The sequence below is a fragment of the Macrotis lagotis genome, chromosome 5, assembly GCF_037893015.1.
Source record: "Macrotis lagotis isolate mMagLag1 chromosome 5, bilby.v1.9.chrom.fasta, whole genome shotgun sequence".
NCBI lineage: Eukaryota > Metazoa > Chordata > Mammalia > Peramelemorphia > Peramelidae > Macrotis > Macrotis lagotis.
In genome coordinates this window covers 129368457-129390439 of record NC_133662.1, presented here as the reverse complement: position 1 = coordinate 129390439, position 21983 = coordinate 129368457, and the positions used below count along the sequence as shown (strand labels likewise).

Sequence of the window (21983 nt, the reverse complement as noted above, 5' to 3'; positions counted from 1 at the left end):
CTACAGAGCCAGCTTTTAAGAGTTACTTTCCCTGCTTTACAGGGAACTGCTACCCCCCCCCCCCCCACCTCTCAGACAATTGAGAGACCCACAAGTTAGTTCCATTTCCTCACAATGCACTTCCTCAAACAATCTGATTCTGGCTTCTCTCCTCATTAGTTTGTTCCAACTACATTCTCTAAGACTCCTTATTCTTGAAGTAGCTCAAATTTTACCTCCTTTAGGAACTTTTCTTTGAAATTGCAAGTCTGTGTTGCCTTGTCCTTACTTGAACTAAATAGTTTATTGTATGCACTATTTAGTTAGTATTTAATGATGTTCAACTTTAAGCTAATACATGGAATAATATTTACCAATCCTATTCATTCAACAAGAAATTGTTAAATACCTATTATTTGTCAGTTAACCATGTTAGACCTTGGGAATTTACATATACCAGTGAAATAATTCTGACTTTCAAACGGCTTGCATTTTGCTTGAGATAAAGGACATATTCTTAGAATGCTAAAATACAATATATAGACAAAGTACTTTTGGGGGAGGACATTATTATATAAATGCTTACTTCTCATTATTTTAGAGACCATGCTTAGTTCATTGGGAAATATAGAAAAAAAAAATATTTTAAGAAGATTCTAAGCTACATGAGGTCAGGGACCACATCTTACAATTTTGTGTTTTTCTCTCCTTAGGCACTTAGCATGGTGCATAGGAACTCAGTAAATACTTGTTCAGAGAATGAATGAATGAACTAATAACTAAGAGAGTGAGCATTCAGTAAAACATGTTTTATTTCAAAAGCTCTATTGAGAAAATTTTAGTCCTTTGATTCACTATTCAGTCTGCAGAATAAGCTTATGAGGAGTTGTATGCATATATGTGAGCTCTACATTTTTCATTTTGGTAGATTTAAGGCAATCTACTAAGAATCCCATAATTATGGAGAGGGATATGATTGATATGTATTTAAAAAAAAACATTTCAGCAGTTATATTGCTTTTGGATTTCTTTGGAACTCTTCAACATGTTTTCCTTTCCTAGCTAAGTCAGTTTTGGAAAATTTCATTGTGTGCAAAATTCAGTCTGTTTGGACCCTTGAGGGCTGGGTCATGGTTGCCAAAACTTCTATTTAAAGAGGGCTCTAAGCACGATTTTTCTATGAACCACACTACTTTTAGAACATTATAGAACTCTTCATCATACCCCCAAAGCTAGGTGCCTTCCCCCTCCTTTTCAGTTTTTGTGTGTTATCTCTCTCCCTACCTGTTTAAATTATAAACTCCTTAAAAGGGACTGTCTTTATTTTCATTTGTATATCCAGCATTTAGCAAAGTGCTTGGCATATAGAAGGCTCTTAACAAATGAACAAATGTTTCTTGACTATTGATTGATAAGCTAACCTACTTAGTCTTCCTATTTGGATATGTTATTATTAATAGAATGTGGAACCTAAAAAATGGACACAATAACTTTTTGTTTGATAGCTATGTCCTTACTATGACAAATTCTTCTGAACTTGATTATAAAAGACCTAGAGAATAGCTGAATTATTTTATAAGGAAAAGAGGCAAATTTATTTGAAGTAGAAATCCTTGATATACACTATTTTTCTTTCTTTTTTCTTTTTTTTAAGATTTACATGTAAAAATATATTTAACATTTTTTCTTATAAATTTTGAGTACTAAATTTCCTCTCTTTAAGAAGGCAACCACTTTGATATGGAATATATATACATGAATTCATACAACTATAATTTCTATATTAGTCCTGTTGCAAAAGAAAATAGAACAAAAATGTAAAAATACATATATTCTTCCATCTTAATTGAGACTCCATCACTTCTTTCTCTGGAGGTAGATAGCATTTTTCATCATAGATATTTTAGTGATAGGTGCACCAGCTACTTTGAGTGTCCTTGGTCAGCAAGAACTATTTCAAGCTGCAGTGATGAGACAGGGAGGCAGAGATGGAAAAGCACTCCAAATTTTATTAGGGTCACACAGCAGCTTATATCCCAGTCTACTTCCATATTCATGGATAACTCATGCTACCAGCTTAAGCACCAATCATATTAACAATTACACATTGGTTAGATCATTACACATTGGTAAACAATTATACACTCTTATGTATACTTCACTGCACTTGCCATAATGCAATTCTTGATCAATATTAGGAGATACAAAGGAGCTGGGTCATGCTGATCTTATGGAAAAGCAAAGGGGTTTGGGTCATGCTGGTCTCCTGAGAAACTAAGCCAGTATGTTTGCAAAACAACAAGAGACCAAGAGGGTCTTTAAACCATTGTCATTGGATCCCTAACACTTTAGAATTGTCTTAGAGTTGGAGCAGTTAGGTGACATAGTAGATAGAGCACAGGCCCTGGAGTCAGGAGGACCTGAGTTCAAACTCAGCCTTAAACACATATAATCATCTAGTTGTGTGATCTTGGGCAAGTCACTTAACCCCAATGTCTTGCAACTCCCCCCCCCCTCTAAAAAAAAGAAAGAATTGCCTTGGTGCATTGCATTGCTCAGAATAGTTGTCTTTTATTTGATCATCATAAAATACTGCTAATGTTCTCCTGGTTTTCTTCACTTTACTTTGCATCCTAAGCCATCCTGCTCCCTATTTCAACTAACACAATGGTATTCCATCATATACAATAACTTTCCTTCACAATATTTGTCCCAATTTCAGCTATTCCTCAATTGATGAGTATCCCTTCAACTTCCGATTCTTTGCCACCATAAAAAGAACAACTATAAATATTTTTGTACTGGCTGTTCTGCTTTTTTTTTTTTAAAAAGCTCTTGGGATATAGACCCAGTTGTGATAATGCTGGTATTATGCACAATTTTATAGACCTTTGAGTATAGTTCCAATTTGCTCTCCAGAATGACTGGATCATTTCCAGACTTCATCAAAAGTTCATTAATGTCCTATTTTTTTCCCACATTCCCTCTAACATTTATCATTTTCCTTTCCTGTCATATGAGTCAATCTGATAGGTACCCAGTGGTACCTCAGAGTTGTTTTAATTCACCTTTTTCCAATCAGCGGTGATTTAGAGCATTTTTTCATATGCCTATAGGCAGCTTTGATTTCTTTCTTTTGTTTTTTAGATTTTTTTTCAAGGCAATGGGGTTAAGTGAATTACCCAAGGCCAAATGGCTAGGTAATTATTAAGTGTCTGAGGCCAGATTTGAACCCAGGTACTCCTGATTCCAAGGCTGGTGCTCTATCTACTGCGCCACCTAGCCACCCCAGTAGCTTTGATTTCTTCTGAAAATTAGATCTACATATCCTTTGACCATTCATTGTTTGGGAAATGACTCATCCTTATAAATTTGACTCCATTTTCTATATATTTGAGAAATCAGTCCTTTATGAAAGTAACTTGCTATAAAATTTTTTTCCCAATCTCCTGCTTTCTTTCTGGTCCTGGCTGAAACAGTTGTACAAAAACTTTAAAATTTAATGTCATCAAAATTATCATTTTTATATTCTACAAAGATCTTATAGGTAAAATCTTTCATTCTCACCTATTTTGCTTATGATATCACCTTTTAAATCTAAATCATGTAACCATTTTGGCCTTATATTAATCTATAATATGTCATGTTGGTCCATACTGAGTTTTTGCCAAACTGTTTTCCTATTTTCCCAACAAGTTTTTGCCAAGTATTGAGCTCTTGTCCCAAAAGTATGTATCTTTGGTTTTATCAAACATGAGATTACTATAGTCTTTTAATATTGTACATTATTTGCTTGATCTGTTACATTGGTCCAGTAGATTGTTCATTTAATTGTTATTTTCTTTTATTTTTCCAATTACATGTTAAGGAAGTTTTTCAATATTCATTTACTTGCATATTTATGTTACACATTTTTCTATCAACCCTCCCTTCCCACCACTCTCTCCTCAGTGGTGAACAGTCTGGTAAACATTATGTTTAACATTTTTACATATTGGTTATTTTGTGCTTGAGGAATTAGGACTAAGGGATAAGAAGGAAAGATTTAAGAGAAATTTTAAAAAACTGAACATACTATCCATTCAGATTCTGTGGGGGTTTTTGGTTTTTTTGTCCTCTGAATGTGGATGCCATTATTCATAACAGGTCTCCCAGATATGTCCTAGGTCTTTGAACTGCTGAGAGGAACTGCATCCATCACAGCTAATCAACTCACAATGTTGTTGTTAATGCAGTTGCGGATTGTTTTGTTGATAACTCCTTTATAATACAGTTTAAGATCCGGTATTGCTGGGTCGCCTTTCTTCACATTTTTAAAATTAATTGCCTTGAAATTAGTGACCAACTCTCATTTGATCATTGTTTGGGCTCTGATGGCTGAGTGAGTTTAAATGTCAATTGTTTCCCTTTTGACTGGAACTCTGAGGGTCTTCCCCTCCTAGACTGATTTTGAGTTTTGTTTTTTTAGACTAGGTAAAAGAAACTATTCTTTGCCTCCTTTCTTGCCTAGCCTTAATCATTGAATGGCTATGTCCACAGTCAAACAGAGACCTGAAAAAGACCAAAGTCTCCCACTGTATCTGGGGCCATCTCTATTTGTCCTAATCTACATCTAACCTCCCGACCCAGATGACTCTGGAGGAGTGAGGCTACTAACTTTTCCAGGTCCTCCTTCACCTAAATGCAATTCATTTGCAAGTCATGACATCACCTTCCTGATCTCTTGGTCTTCTCTGAGAACAAAGGAGAAACAAGAAATAAGGATCCCAGAGGAAAAACTCTTTCACATATAATCCCAGGAAAGAAATAGAATCTGTAGAGACTACAGATAGATTTTTAATCACTTAGGTTTTAAACTCCAAAAGTCTTAACTAAGATAATCTTTAGATGATTTTAAATGAGAGAAGTTTCATTTGATCTATTTAGGGAAATCTTTGACAACAGTTGAACAATTAAAATAATTTCCATAATAAGACTCCCAATAAAAGACTATATAAAGGGATATTAATAGTCAACAGGGGGAAAAACCATAATAATCAGATAAATCAATATTTATAGCAAAAAAATACAATGCATTTGTAGGCTTGGTTAAATTATGCCAGTTATTGTAAATGATGCTGCCAGCTTATTTAGATTTTTTTTAACCTCCAGCAATAACAGATTATTTTGATAAATTATTCATACCATTGCAATGTACACCTTTTGAAATTTGCATCTCTGGCAGCAAATAAGCGCTCTTCTCCAGCTGCAGTCCCCTTGGCCAGACAGAATGGCCAAAGGCTGCTTCACGATTAATTTCATCTCAGTGTGATAATTATCATACTGAAACGAAGTAATGCCCAGAAATATACTTTCCTAGAGCTACAAATGCAAACTGTTTTTAGCCCAAGAGCTTTTAAGCATATAGTAACTTCCAGTTCTGAGATGGATGTCCCTCTCCCTCTTTGTGAATTTCTGGCTATAAAGATTAAAGTTAAGCAGTTGTTTAAAAAGCACCACCCCAACCACTCAGAAATTAGGACAATAATAATTTAGAACTTAATTCAATATCTAGATGAATTGAAAAATAAAATTTCATTGGCTTCACCTTCCCTGTTGGATCCAAAGGCAGATGAACATATAGGGAAGAGATAATATTTTCTCAATGGCTAGAGCATTGGGTATATATGTCATTAGATCAGAGTTCATATGATAGGGGGAAGAGTGCCAAATTTAGAATCAGGAAGACTTGGGTTCAAATTCATGACATCAGTCCTGGGATCATGAGAAAGCCACTTCAACTCATTTAGCTTCAATTTCTCTATTGGTAAAATGAATGCAGTGATTTTATATATATATATAATATATGTGTATCATATATATATATATGTATATATATAACACACACACACTCTATTATAGAATGATTGTAAAGATATAAAGGGATAATTACTTTAAAGTGGTTTGTGGATCATAAAGCAAAACACTACACATAAATGCTCATATTATTAATGGATGTGGTGTTATTGACTTTTTGGTTCATTTTTAGAGGGATTAGAATAGTAGTACTCAACTTTTCCCTACATCTTTTTCCTTCCCTACAACTTTTTCCTTCATCTGCCTAATGGTAATCCTGTTTCATGTTTTCACTTTGGGAATCAATGAGATGTACTTAAACTGTGATTTAGCCACATCTTATTGGCTCCTTAATATAAAAAAAATCTGTAATCACCATTTTTATTGTTTAGAAGCCAAAGAAGTTTCAAGTTTTGGTTTCTGGTATTCAAAATTAAGTAGAGCTAAGTGTGATGTTGCAGGCCCTATATTTTGGAACAGTAGGGAGGCTGAAATTAGTAGATTACTTGATCTCAGGAGGGCTAAAGCTGATCAGGTGATTGTACTGGTCTGTTATTTTGGAAAGGCTCTGAAAGGGTGGCCACCAGGCTGCCTATGGAGAGGTAAACTGATCCAGGTCAGAAAGCAGAGGCTCAAAATTTCCATGGCAATAAGCAGTGAGATAAAGCCTATTTAGTAGCCACTGTATTTCTCCCCTGGGAGAGATAGGGAAATCACTTTTTTTTAAGTCATGTGTTAAAGTGAACTCATTTAGAAGGTTTGACAATCATCATAAACTTCAAAAGATCCTTACAAAGTAATATTTTGATGATACATGCAGTTTAAAATAAATTTATAAAATCTATAAATATAGAAAAATGGGACTTTTGCTAAAGAAACACATGACCAGGTTAATTATAAAGGTAATTCCATATTAAAATATTTACTTTCAAATAAACATCAATTTGTCTTTATTTTTTAGGTTAGCTATATATAAGATATAGAAAAAGGAGAAAAAGGAAACATTTTATATCTCTAGTTTGTCATGGATACTGTATATTGTTATATCTTTCAACAGGGATTTGGGAGTACTTTTTTCTCATTGTTAAATTGCTAAATGATTATTCAAACATCCTCATGGAATTAACCTGATATTTCTATGCAGCTTTCAACCTGCTGAAGTCTACAGATTAGCTCTCTGTTAGCAGATTCTAGAATTTTCCAGTTTGGTTTCCTTAATGCTCCTTGGGTTGTCTTCCTGATTTCCTATATCCCCTTTCTTCTTCCTATCAAGATGGTGTTAGGATGTTTTGATCATTTTTTTCTGATTTAAGAATATTTTCTTTTCAACCTGTATTTTCCTCCCCGGAAAATATGTTATCATATCTAAGCACTAAATAAAAATAAAATTAAAAGAACCACAGAAATTCTATTTCAATTCAAAAGAAGTTTCAAAGAGGGCAGCTAGGTGGCGAAGTAGATAAAGCACCGGCCCTGGAGTCAGGAGTTCCTGAGTTCAAATCTAACCTCAGACACTTAATAATTACCTAGCTGTGTGGCCTTGGGCAAGCCACTTAACCCCATTGCCTTGCCAAAAAAACCTAAAAAAAAAGAAGTTTCAAAGGTCTCCTTTCAGCTCCAAATTTGTACTCCTATGATCTAAAAAGGAGTCAGATAAAATAGAACAGTGAGAAAGTTACCCATCTTGACTATATATACTCCCTGGGCTATCTTCTTAATTCCACATCCTCTAGTTTTAATATGAGATTCCTCTTTATTTATCAGGGGACTTCAAGAGCTAAGGCTGACTAGGGAAGCAGATGTCAAGTCTGATCTCCTCTCTATGTGGTCTCTGTCATTAGGAAACTGCTGTAGTCACAGAGTGGATACATTTGGGCAGATTTCTGCGGGGAAAAAATAACATAAAATCTTTAAAGCAGTTAAAACTCATCCAGAGAGGCAAAGCACCCCCTAATAATTCTATGGTTCCAAGAGATGACATGTTATTGGAAGAAGGGCACAACATTGGGAGATGCAGGGTAGGCATCAGGACTGTCCTGTTTGCTTTGGAGGAGGGAGCATGAATCAGGCTAGAGCAGTATATAAGGCATTATAAATGGTGTCTAAAATCAGATAAACAAACAAATAAAAACATTGGCTTATAAATTTGCTTAAGCTCAGTCACAAAAGGTATTTTCACTGGCTTTAATTAATATCAGAATGACATGAAGAATATGGATTAAAATAGGGAAAAATTAATAAAAGGGAAAGGTCCTCTCATTTTCCAGGAAGAGAGGAGCAGTATACTTCAGAAGTTAAAAGAACACTGGAATTAAAAGTCAGGAGATCTATGTTCAAATTATGGTGATATTCATTCAGATATTTGGTCATGGACAAATGACTTCGGTTCTCTGAATCTCAGTTACCTTCTCTACAAAATTATCATCATCATAATAATTTTGCTGCTTATCTCATAGGAAAACATAAAATATTATATAAAATTGACATTATCAATTGGAGAAACTTTTGCTTTACCTAAAATCTTTAGATTATCTCAATAATGGGATTGAGGAGGGAAGGGAGTATGCTAATACAAACAATAAACTCAAAGAATTACAGAGTTGTAAGGGTCCTCTGAGATAATGTAGGTGAAGCATTTGAAAAACTTTACAGTACTATGTTAAAAAGTCAGTTATTGTATTATTGTTATTATTTGTAAAAAAGAAGTTGCATTGGTGATCTCTAATATCTTTTCCAACTTAAAATTGTATAAGATTATGACACTGAATAACACAAACTCACCAGGAATGTGTCTCCACATACAGTTTCAAAAGTTTGATACTTCTTCTCTGCTACTCTCTATTTGCTTTTCCCTTCCCTTCTGGACATTTTTTCCCTCCATAATCTGCCAAGGAAGCACTCTAGATGACTCATTTTCTCAGTCATTTAATAGAAATAGTCAAAGAAACCAGGGTTCTCCACACAGCATTTCATCTTTCTAATTAACATTCTCACTAGCTGTCCTCCAGAGTCTAAATTTTCTCCTTTCTTATTTCCACCTCGGACTTTGGCTTCCTGGCTACTATCAAATCTTAGCTAAATTCTCACCTATAATAAGCCCTTCTCAGCCCTCCTTTAATTTTAGTATTTTCTCTCTGAAATTAGGTCTAATTTATCTTGTATATGTCATATTTGAGCATCGTTACTTGAATGTTGACTCCCCATTAGACTGTGAGTTCCTTGAGTACAGGAACTGTTTCAGTTGTTTTTGTTTTATTTTTGCTTTTCTTTGTACCCCATCTCTTATTGTAGTTTCTGGTATGTAATACGGGTTTAATAATACATAAAGATTATCAGTTTACTTACAAATCCTTCCTCAGCTGTTTACAAGCTATAAGCAAGTAATTTAAAGCTCAGGAACCCTCAGTTTCCTCAGCTGTAATATTGTGATAATAAAAGTGTATTGTTACAAGGACTGGATGTGATAAGATATTCAAAATGCTTTACAGACATTAAGGAATCATATAAATGATAGCCTTTGTAGAGATGAAAGTTATCTCCAAAGGCATAGTCTTGTGTGCATTGTAAGGCAGAATTTCAGAGTCTTCTTTATGGTAGGAACTTAGTTAATATATGCTGAATGAATAAAGTAAATTTCTACTAAAAATGCTTCCCCTAAAATATAAATATAAACATGTATATTGATATACATTGTATATATGTATAAAGGAGATATAAATATATTTCCTCCTCTATTTTCCTATATTCTAAATAGAGTAGATAGATATCACATAGCTAATTCAAGCCATTTTCATTTGCTATAGCCTCTATAATTGAATGAATGATTATGGTTTGGGGGTAATAAAGATCATAATTAACATGATTAATTAGCTCATTCAACAATATGAAAATAAGGATTGGAAACTGAAACTATTTTTTTTTTGATTTGGCAGGAAACAAACCCATCAGGAAAAACCAGTGGAGCTTTGCTTATAACTATTTGCCAAAAAATCCTAATTTAATCATGATCTGTTCTCATTCTTACCAGTCACATAGGCTTAAATAAATTCCAATCAATGTTTGATATTAATTGAATGAAGGAGTGAGTGTACATAAATATATCCACATTTGTACAAACACTTAGCATGGTATCTTATATGTAGAAGGTATCTCTTAAATATTTGTTCTTGGCTCTTCCAACTCCAAGATCTATGATTATATATATTCTTATATCTGGATCACTAGTCAAATATTATTATTATATCATTAGTGATCACCCTGAATTCGTTTAGCTTCAACTATATTTAACCAGTAAAATGTAAATATCTTTTTTTAGTGTACAACTTCTATGTTTCTATTATTTTTTTAGAACGTTGTTTTATAGTTGTGTATTTAATATCCTGTTTCCTCTAAAGAAAAATTTCAAATAAAGGGAAGAAAGAAACTGAAAAAAGGAAAAAAAATTAAAAAAGCAATATACTTCCTCAATATTCCACACCACATACAATTGCCTACAGCCACTGATGGTAAGGGGAACAGAAGTGGGAATAAATGACAGTAGAGATAATGTCACCTTAAAAGCATAAGTTAAAGTCTGAAAGTTGACTATTCTCATGCTCTGTTCTGCCATTGACTGACCTTGAATAGATCACTTTATATCTGAATTGTTCACCAATATATTGGGAATTATGTATTTAATACAGTAAAGATTTATAAGGGATCTTCTATAAATTTGTTTTGCTGGATATTTTGCTCTGCAGGTTCTATATGAATGCAAAATATTGTTGTAATTGTCAGCACTGAAGCAATAGCAATTTTCAGAGGCATTATGTCATGCCTTTATTTGGTTCAGTAATATTTCCCTAGGCAAGCTTCACATACTTGTTAATAATTGTCTTCATTTTTTTACTAGAAAGATTGTATGTGCCAATGGATATCTTTCTTACCATTTGTTGTTTATTCTTATAGTTGTGTATTTTTGTGATATAATGCTTCATAGTAATTGCTTTAATTTGTTCTTTTTTAAGAGCCTGGGAAAGCTCCTGAAGCCAAACAAGGGACTATAAAAGTGGCTGCACAAGGTAAGGCATGAAGTCTTTTTCTAATTCTTCAGTAGGTTCATTTTCAAAGTTTTGTACCTGGAGACAAAAGCTGAGAATTCTGTTTATTGGAGAACACCACCATCTGCTGGAAGATAGGGGAAGAAATTGTTCTTGTCATTTACCAGTTTTAGTTCCAGTTTTTTTTGGTACTGCTTTGATAAGATCGCAAAATTAAATCTGAAAAAGATCTTAAAAACGAAGTTGTTCAAGTTCCTCCTTTTAGCAAGAAAGAATTAGTCTCAGAGAGCAGATTATTGTGTGTTTTTCACCAAATTTATCTTTTCTTTACATATATTTTTCTCTATACTTCTAAATGTATATAATTTTCCTAGATTGAACAGAAGTTCCTTGAAGGTAGAAGTTGATTCAGTTTTATTTCTGTATCTCTAACATCTGGTAGAATTCCAGCATATAAAGGGTGCTTCGTTATTTCTTGTTGATTAATTGATACTAGGAATATGACCCTTAGTTTATTTCCTAGAACCCCTAGGTGAATCTCTAGGAATATAAATTGCAAAAGAGTTGCAGATATGAACTGTGAAGGGGTCTCCCAACCCGAAGTTCCCTATGGGGATAAAATTTTGCAAGGTCATATCAACCAAAAAAAATTGATAAAATCAGAATTGTTTAGAGTTCATCAGACCTCTATTAATACAATTATTAGGGAAAAAATCTTTTATATATGTGAAATATAAACATAATATAATAGAATGAATTCTCATAAGCCACATAGAAAAATAATTTTTGTTTGTTTATAGTAATAACATTAACAGTTTATCTTGACGGAATAATCCTAATCATATTTTTTTATGAGATCCATGGAAAGATACTGCTTTTGCCTCAAGTTGGCCCTGATTTTGAGAAATGATACTGTCTTATAACAGCTGCTTTTGAATCATACCCATTGGGAAAGCTAGGAAAGATCAGTAAACCCAAGTCATATACTACTGAGTGATCCAAGCAGAGTGACTTTATATTCCTGAAATAAGGCATGGCATTGATCAAAGCTAAGATTTTAGATTAATATAAAAGTACAGTGGCTGGTGGGCTCTTCCATGAAAAATAGCACATCAGAGAGAAGGCTAAGAAAAACAAAACAGTGTGTTACAACAAAATTTTACTACATAGTATATATGAGACTTTGTGATTTTAATAAGGACTTTGTGAATAAAGACTAAAGTGTTACCACCTTGTTCCAGTCTTAGAGTTGAGAGACTTTACAAGTCAAGTAGTCCAAATTTTGGGGAAGCTAGATGGTACAGTGGATAGAGTGCCAGGCCTGGAGTCAGGAAGACTCATCTTCCTGAATTCAAATCTGACCTCAGGCACTTACTAGCTGCATGATCCTAGGCAAGTCACTTACCACTGCTTGTCTCAGTTCCTCATTTGTAAAATGAGCCAGAGAAGGAAAATATAAACCACTCCAGTATCTTTGCTCAAAACAACCTCAACTGGGGTCACAAAGAGTCATACATACCTGAAATGACTGAAAAATAACAAAAAGTCTATCTTCATAATGATGCCAGATTCTATCAATTACTCTGAAGTATGAAACACTGTGGAGAAATAAAAGAAAGAAACTGTACTAACAGTCACCAAATTTGCCAGAATTCTAGAATGGGTGATTATAGGATGATATATAAGCATCTAAAAGAGAAGCTTGGGTCTCTGAGAACTAATGTGCTTTCAGTAAGAATAGATAATACCAGACCAGTCTTATCTCCTTTTTTTGACAGGCATATTAGTCAATCAACTAGCAATGATTGCCTACTGTATGCTAAGACTTTGGGATACAAAGAAAGGAAGAATTAAAACAGTTCCTGCTGTCAAAGAACTTAGCAGTCTAGTTAGGGAAGAAAATATGCAAAGAACTTTATACAAACAAGATATATATACATAATGAATTGAGGGTAGTCTCAGAGGCATTAATGTTAAGAGGACTGCATCTGACAAAATGTGAAATTTTAGCTGAGACCTCAAAGAAGCCAGAAGAGTAGAGATGAAAAGAGAGAGTATCAAGCATGAGGGACATCCAATAAAAATCGTCAGTCAGGAGACAGATAATGAAGGGGCAGGTACAGCAAGCCAACAGGTAAGTGTCATTGGACCACAAGGTATGTGGAGAGGAACAGAGTATAAAAAAACTGAAAAGTTTGAAAGGGGTTAGGTTGTAAGTGCTTTAAAAGACATACAGAGGATTTATATTAAATTGGTAAGACAAGGCAATATTAGAGAAATAATTTATTTTTGTTTAAACAAAGCATTGACAAAGTCTCTGTTATCCTTTTAGAGAAGATGGTAAGATATTCTTTTGATAATAGGAATGTTTAGATTGTTTGAATGACAAATAATAGGTAGTAGTCATATAATGTTTTAAGATTTGCAAAGCACATAACAAATGATCATTTGATTCTCCTAACTCTCTGAGTTCAGTGTTGTTATCCCCATATTGCAAATGATGAAATTAAAGTTAAGAGAGACTACTGTAACTTGTCCAGAGTCACACAGGTTATAAGGTTCTGAGGAAGGTTAAGAATTTGGATCTTAACCAGTAACCTATCCATTGTCCCTTGGAAAAAGGCTTTTGGTGGAGTAAGCCATTCTTCTGGATATAAAATCTTGTCTTTATACTTGTGCAAAATTAGTGTAGAACTTGTACCACAGTAGGAGCTGAAGGAATTAAGATCAAATAACTTAATCCATTTTCTTTTTTTCTAAGGACATTATAAAAGGGAAAAATATTTTTAATCAAGAACATGATTAAGGTGATCTCACTCAACATTATACAAACATAGGATGAGAATGAACATGGTTATTAGTTTGTTTATTGAACCCAAAATAAATCCATTGAAGTACAAAACAGTGGAGCTTTGAGATAGGTTGCCTGAAATTTCACCTCAGGGAAATCAAGTCCAATGCTATTTATCATTACTATCCATGACTTGGAAAAAGGTATAGTTGATATAGTCATTAAAATTACAGATGACAGAAAACTGTTAGGGAGAGCTAGCATATTAGATGACCAGATTTTAAAAAAGATAGCCATGAGCTAAAATTTTATGTTAAATCTAAAATGATGAAATTTCAAGAGCAATAAATGTCAACTCTTACACTTGGGTTAAAATAAATCAATCTCATAAAGATAATACAGACAAGAAATAGCAATTTTTTTTCCTGGAGAAAAAAATCAAGAGATTTTAGTGATTTGAAAGCTTGGAATGAATCAATAGCATGAAATGGCAGCTAAAATAACCAATTTGATTTTGTGCTGCATAAAGATTGTTATAATATCAAATCAGTCAGTTACCATTTATTAAGTGCCTCCTGTGTACAAGACTCTGTACTGAGAATCCAAAGAAAGTCAAAAAACAGTCTCTGTCTTCAGGGAACTCACATTCCAGTGGGGGAGACATTTAGAGAGTTAGTTGTCTGGCAGTTTTTTAGTGTGTTCAAATTACATCTTAGTTATGTTCAGTTCTGGGCATAATCATTGGAAGGACAGTTGAAAAAATGAAGGAACATACAGAAGATATTAAGAGATTAGGATGACAGAAAGCCTCAACCACCCCAGGGAAAAATCACCTGAAGGGAATTAGTATTGATTTACATGGAAAAGAGAAGACTAGTATTTGAAAACAGACGAAGGATTTGTCTTGCTCTGCTTGGTATCAGAAAAACTAACAATGGGAATCACAGAGAGGAAGAATTAGACTTGACATAAGTAAAAATGTACAAAAAATTGTTAACCATTATCCATAGGCTCATTGGATCAAAGTTATTAAATTATCAAAGATCTGGTTGACCACTGAGTATAAATTTCTTGCAGATGAGGAAACTGAGGCACAAGACTGGGAGTATGGCATGGCTCTTATTATATTAGTAAACCCATAGAGTATTTTATATATACTAGACATTTAATAAATTATATTGAGTCTTATTTCCTTTGGGAATTTGTTTTTTTTTTTATTTTTAGGATTTTTTTTTTTTTGTAAGGCAAATGGGGTTAAGTGGCTTGCTCAAGGCCACACAGCTAGGTAGTTATTAAGTGTCTGAGGCTGGATTTGAACTCAGGTACTCCTGACTCCAGGGTCGGTGCTCTATCCACTGCGCCACCTAGCTGGCCTGGGAATTTGTTTTACAACATTTTTGCCATATTTCTGGTCTCTTCTTGAATTCTTATTTGTGAATGGAGATGAAAAAATCAGTTCAGTCCTATGTTGGAAATCCCTTGCAGAGAATTTTTCTTTTTACTGAATCTAAATTTGCCCCTATATAAAATCTTTCCTATTAATCCTATTTCCACTGTTTATAGTTACACAGACAAATAAAATCCTTTTAGTGAAGTCATTCCTTCATCCCTTTAAATATTTTAAGACAAACATATTTCCCACTAGTTGTGCTCTTAACTAGATCATTTTGATAATCTTATAATAGCATAGTTTTAAGCTTCCCAAATCTTCTGTCTCCCCTTAGAAATGTTTCATTCAGTTTATTTAATATCCCCTTAGAAACCTAAAACTTTATATAGTATTCTACCTGTTATCTCATTAGGAGACAATGAGAAGGACCTATTCTTTTCTTTGATCTAAACACCATTTTGGGGGGGCAAGGCAATGGGGTTAAGAGATTTGCCCAAGGCCACACAGCTAGGTAATTATTAAGTGTCTGAAGTCAGATTTGAACTCAGGTCCTCCTGACTCCACTAGGCCACCCAGCTGCCCTGTAAACACCATTCTTTAATGAAAGGAGACTAATGAGATCATGTAATTCAGCACCCCAACTTTATAGATGAGGTAACTGAGAAATGTTTTGCCTGAAAAGGGTATGCATCATCTAAGCCAGAGATAATTGAAGTTGAGGCTGAGTAGTGAAAAAAATGCATAGGCTGTGTATAAATATATGGACTATGTGAGTATTAACACATATGATCACCACAGTATTTTTTGATAATAACCCATCTTGTCTAGTTCTTCTAACACTGAGACCTTGAAGGCTTTGCCAGGGGAGTGCAAGTATTGACAGATTCCTCAATTCTAGAAAGGGTTTAAATATGATCTCAGAAATCATATTTTGTATTTGTTTTCAGAAGACCACCTAAGTATGGAAATATTCATCATTAAAAGACTGGCTATTTGATAGGAAATCTTTTGGCCATTTGTACCCATGAATTCAAAGCAAAACATAAAATAGCTCTATATCCTCCACACAGTCCTTATGCTTCTGCACTGGGGGTGGGAGTGGGCAGAGGGTTCTTGAAATTATTCCATGTTTGATCCATCTACAAGCAACAGTTGTTGGTACTTTAATTGTAATCCCAACTCCTTGCTCCCACCCTCCAGTGATGACTGAGTAGATGAATACTGAAGTAATGGAATTATATCACTGTGGATATTTTCACACTGTATTTCACTATAAATGGAACTGGATGACAAAATTGGGTTGCATAGAAGCATGACTCACCAGTTTTCTGAGAGGCAAATGATAGAGTTAGCAGCTTCTCTTTTATCATGCATCAATAGGTAACGAGAAGCATCATTTTGTAGGATACTTGATGACCTAATTTTGCAGTGTTCACAATAAGTATTTCCAAAAAGAAAATAACTATAGAGCTTATAAATCAACATCTATTATAGCATATGAGAATAAGAGATAAAGACATTTTATAAAAAAACTAAATAAGACTATCCATATTACATCAACATATACTTTAAAACTCAATGACTATAATGCTATTGTAAGCACAGGGTATCATAGTGAAAGATTTGATGAAAAGCATGCCTTGGGAGTCAGAAAAAAAGATGCTAATAGCTTATAGATCTTACAGGAAAAAAGTCTTATGTCAACTACTTTCTTTGAGAAAAATCTGTATGTACTGAACCTACAGAGCCACAATATAATCACTAAAATAAATAAATAAGCAAACAAATAAAGTTGACTATATTTTAAAGGACATATAATGACTAATTGCCAAAGCATGGGTCATTTTTCTTTCTTTTAGGAAAGATTTTATTTATTTTCAGTTTTACATTTTTCCCCTCATTCTTGCTTCTCTTTCTCCACCCCACCACAAAAGGCAACCTGTTAGCCTTTACATTGTTTCCATGGTATACATTGATCTAGGTTGAATGTGATGAGAGAGAAATCATATCCTTAAGGAATAAAAATAAAGTATAAGAGATAGCAAAATTACATAATAAGATAATGAGGTTTTTTTTTCCTAAATTGAAGGTAATAGTCTTTGGTTTTTGTTCAAACTCCACAAGTCTTTCTCTGGATACGGATAGTATTCTCTATCGCAGATAGCCCAAAATTGTCCCTGATTTTTACATTGATGGAATGAGCAAGTCCATCAAGGTTAATCATCACTCCCATGTTGCTGTTAGGGTGTACAATGTTTTTCTGGTTCTGCTCATCTCACTCAGCATCAGTTCATGCAGATCATTCCAGGCTTCCCTGAATTCCCATCCCTTCTGGTTTCTGATAGAACAATAGTGTTTCCTGACATACATATACCACAGTTTGTTAAGCCATTCCCCAACTGAAGGGCATTCATCATGAGTCATTTTTCAATTAACTGTATGGGAATGATAAGGCCAAAACTTACCTGAGCAAAGTTGGAAATGAAGAGTAATTGGAAGAAGGAATACAACATGGGAAGAAGACATGTTTCTCAATTGAGGTTACCATGCAGACCAACAAAATATAGATTCTATGCAACTTGAGAACAGGGAATACCTTTCTTTGTATCCCCAGTGCTTAGCACAGTGTCTGTCTGAATATATGCTTCACAAATGCTTAATAATGATAATACCTACCATTTATATAGCACTTTGAAGTTTGCAAAGTACTTTAAAAATATTTACTTCATTTTATTCTCCCAACAAAGAAGAGATTAATCAAATAATTTTTAGATCCATTTTATGTACCGAACACTGGGCTGAACCATATACAAATGGAAAAGAAGAAATGGTAAATCATGGCTGAATTCAGGTCTTTCTGATTACAAGTCTAGTATTCTACCAACTTTGTTGTTGTTCAGTTGTGTCAGTCATGGCTGATTCTTCATGATCCCATTTGGAGTTTTCTTGGCAATGATACTATATGATTAATCATTTCTTTCTTCAGATATTTTGCAGATGAGGAACTGAGGCAAACAGGGTTAAATGATTTGTCCTGGATCACACAACTAGTCAGGTACTATTTGAACTCAGAAAGATGAGACTTTCTTAGTTCAGGTTTAGTACTCTATCCATTGCACTACCTAGCTGCCTCACATTCTACCGACTAGTTACCTCTTAATTATTGATTGAATGGAATAAAAAGCTACAATACGCAATACTCCCATATATAGAGCACCTGAATAATGAATCTCTATGCTTCTTTCAATTCTGGATTAGAGAATGAGTGGTCTGAGGCAATTGGCATTTCTAACAGTTACAAGATTATAAGTAAACATATCCAATATTTGACAACAGGTCTCAGTCTCTAAATCTGGAGTTATTTTTATTGCACCACATTGTAAACTATTTCCTTTTTGGACCCAGAAATGGTTGCAGAATCATCCTAACAGATCATGGTTAGTTAGACTAATAATCAATCCCAGTTCATTTAGTCATAATCATAAAATAGCCCACATCAGCATTATCATGAACTGAGAAACCAAGGTTCAGTGAAATTTCTTTTTGAGTGCATAATTCATTTTTTTGAGAAAGACCTGGGTATTGTTTAGATAAGGAACAGGTACATTTTTTAAAAAATCTCAGTAGGATCCATTACTGTCAAGATGTCAGAAATTCAACATTATCCTATGTTTGGTTGTTTCCCTCTGGGGCTTACTTGCAACTGAGCCTTCTGAGAGAATAAGAGTTTCTAAGTGCTATTGGCCGGGGTGGGGGGCGGGATGAGCTGCTAAGGTATGAAGAAATTAAAAAGTCTAGCCTCATTTTTTAAATTAAAGAGATTGGGAAGAGGAAAATATTGCAAATTCTTGCTAACTATGCTTAAAGTTAATTTCAGGTCCATAGACTTTCATTTGTGTGCCATTGTCATTGAGTCATTTCAGTTGTTTCTTACTCTTCATAATTCCATTTGGGATTTTATAGTAAAGATACTGTAATGGTTTGCCATTTCTTTCTCTAATCCATTTTACAGGTGAAGAAACTGAGGCAAGTAGAGTTAATTAAGTAACTTACTCAGGGTCACACAGCTAGTAAGTATCAGAGGTCATATTTGAACTTGGGTCTTTTTAACTCTAGATTTGGATTTACAAGAAGAATTTATAAACAGCAATCATAGATTTTACTCCTTGAAATGAGGGACATAGAAAAGTTGTTTTAGAGGTTTTTTTTTGGGGGGGTTGTTTTATAGTTTGTTTTTTGGTGGTTGACTCAGGGAAATTAACAGAATGATCTTATACCTTCTATAATCTAAAACAATATATGTGGGAAGAATAAAATTTTAAAAATATTTTCCCAATGAAGTAGCCTGGACCACCCCCACAGCAATTAAAACCTTAAAATGCTGGGAACAGAACCCCAGTGACCCTTCTTTAGTCTGTTCTTATGAGAACATAGGCACAGAATGAAATTCTACTTGGCAAAAAAAATTAATTCATAGTTGAAAATGATCAAATTGGGGATTTGAGAAATGAAAGATAATTGTTGATCATTCCACTCAACTTCCAAATCTAGGTTTTTTCATATGTAAAATGCCACATATCTGAAGCAACACAGAGAATTTATAGTGGTAACAATGATGATGAAGATGATGAAGATGATGATGATTGATGAGTGTAGGTTATAAATGTTTATTAACATAGTTTTAGTTTTGATGATGAGAAAATTTTAAAGCATACTAAGTTATGCTTTAAAATCACTAAAAAAAGCCACTGAGTTTTTAATTGGAAAACAAGGGGAGTGAAAAAAAAGAGAGACCTTCATTTTCCTGTTCTTTTCTTTTCATTCAGTTCATAGTTAAGATGTTCCCACTAAGTACATAATCCATTGCTATGATAAAGCAAAGGAGGAAATAGGAAGTTATGATTATGCCTGAATTTCATGTTAAGGTGTTTGGATTATATCCTAAAAATAACTGATAATATCAAATATTTTTTTAAACAATCTAATAACAGGATGAATAATTTGAAGATTTAACTACTAATGTTGTGAGGTATAGGTCAAAGCAAAAGATTTGATGGAAGCTTGAAGTGGTCTAAGGAAATGGGATGAGAAAGAGAGGGCTTCTGGAAACCTTTCAAAGGATGAATCATTTGGACTTGATAGATGACTACATATAGGTGACAATGGAGAAGGAAATAGCCAGCTATTATGCCTCAAAAAACCCAACAAAAATTAAATGTTGGGGGCAACTAGATGGCGCAGTGGATAGAGCACTGGCCCTGGAGTCAAGAGTCCCTGAGTTCAAATCCGACCTCAGACACTTAACTACCTAGCTGTGTGACCTTAACCCCATTGCCTTGCAAAAATCTAAAACAAAAATAAATGTTGGTTACTTACAGGAAATTGCACTAGACATTAGAGACATATAAATACAAAAAGAGAACATTTTTGTCCTCAAAGAGGTTATTTTCTACAAGGTTATAAGCTTAAAAGAAAAATGATGGTATTAATATAACTAGGAAAGATGATGAACTTAGTTTTCCATATAGTGCGTTATAGCAGCTATATTATAGCAATAAAATATCATTAAATCATCAACATAATACCAATAATATTGATCAATATCAATATAATACCAAAGTGAGAAAAATTAAAATAAAGTAAATTAAAGTAGTAAAAATATCTTAGGAACTGAGATGCTACTCGTTCTAAAAGTTTGGTGACAAAACAAAGAGAAACAGAAAGCAAATACCACTCAATTCATTGGGCTAGGAAAAGTGTAAAGAACATAGGAAACCAAAGTAAGGATAGAAGGTAAATGGTGAGAATGAATTTACTAACTATTGACCCCTTGACATTATACATCACAATGTAGACATCTGCTTCTGGATAAAATTTTCAAAGTTCCCCCCCCATGTTTTAAAAAAAATTATTCCTCAGAATCAGCAAAAGTACAATATGCTACTGAATTAATTATTATATGAACAGATCTTAAACTACTTAAGGATATCATTTTCTAGTGCCCAGCTATGGGCACAGAGCTTCCTGTTTCCAGAATAAAAGAAGATGTATATATTGCAAATAAGAATTTGATATCAATATTTGGAATACATGTTTAAACAATATAATAAGTGTTTATTTAAGTTTTGGGGAATTTTAGATAGTATAACTTGAGAAAATATAAGCTGGATATAAATATCACATTTTGGAATTAACCTTTCGCAACTAGAAATTTTTGCTTCTGTAATTATCATATAGATTCTGGAGATTTTATCCCAGGAATTGGGAGCCATATCTAGTCAATAAATTCTGATGATATATATATATATATATATATATATATATATATATATGTATATAACATCTTAATGCAGTTTTCAGAGAGAAGAAACTATATATATATATATACCATGAATTAAATAATCCTTTAGAACATAAAGAAGATGGAAATTAAAGAGCTGAATAAGAGTAGAAAAGCAGATGATATGGGGAATAACAAATAATGAATTAGATTTTCAACAAAGATGATTTGTCTTCCTTATTCTAGTCTCCATAGTTTTAGGTCTCTCATATCAAACATTAATTTTTTTATCATATAGCTTCCATTCAGTTAGTATTTACAATATATACTGTGATTCTTAGTAAAAGAGAAAAGAATAGTTGATACTTTTTTGCAATAAATGAACATTATATCTGTTAATGCTTGTAAGCCTATTATCAAACCTATTAAGGTTCAAAAGTTTTATGTCAGATGAACAAATATCAGTAAATTTTTGTATCGAAGCTTTTATTATTTTACTTTTTAAATTAGGGAGACACAAAACACATAGAGTTCTTAAATAATACTTACATAAAACCATCTTAAATTCTTTAGATTATGAAATTTTCTTAATTCAACCTCTATTAAAATATACCTTTTTCATTATATGACTGTTTAAAGAATCAGTTGACATACTTTTTTCTTTTCATT

At 33.4% G+C, this 21983-nt stretch overlaps 1 protein-coding gene across 1 annotated transcript in view; it reads left to right on the top strand.

The window, feature by feature from the left end:
- The window catches only part of LOC141489371 (uncharacterized), a 794154-nt gene that overhangs the window by 195797 nt on the left and 576374 nt on the right, over window positions 1–21983 (top strand). Inside the window, exon 9 of the mRNA XM_074190035.1 lies at window positions 10821–10874. Within this exon, the coding sequence (XP_074046136.1) occupies window positions 10821–10874 (54 nt within the window). The remainder of the gene's footprint in view (window positions 1–10820; window positions 10875–21983) is intronic.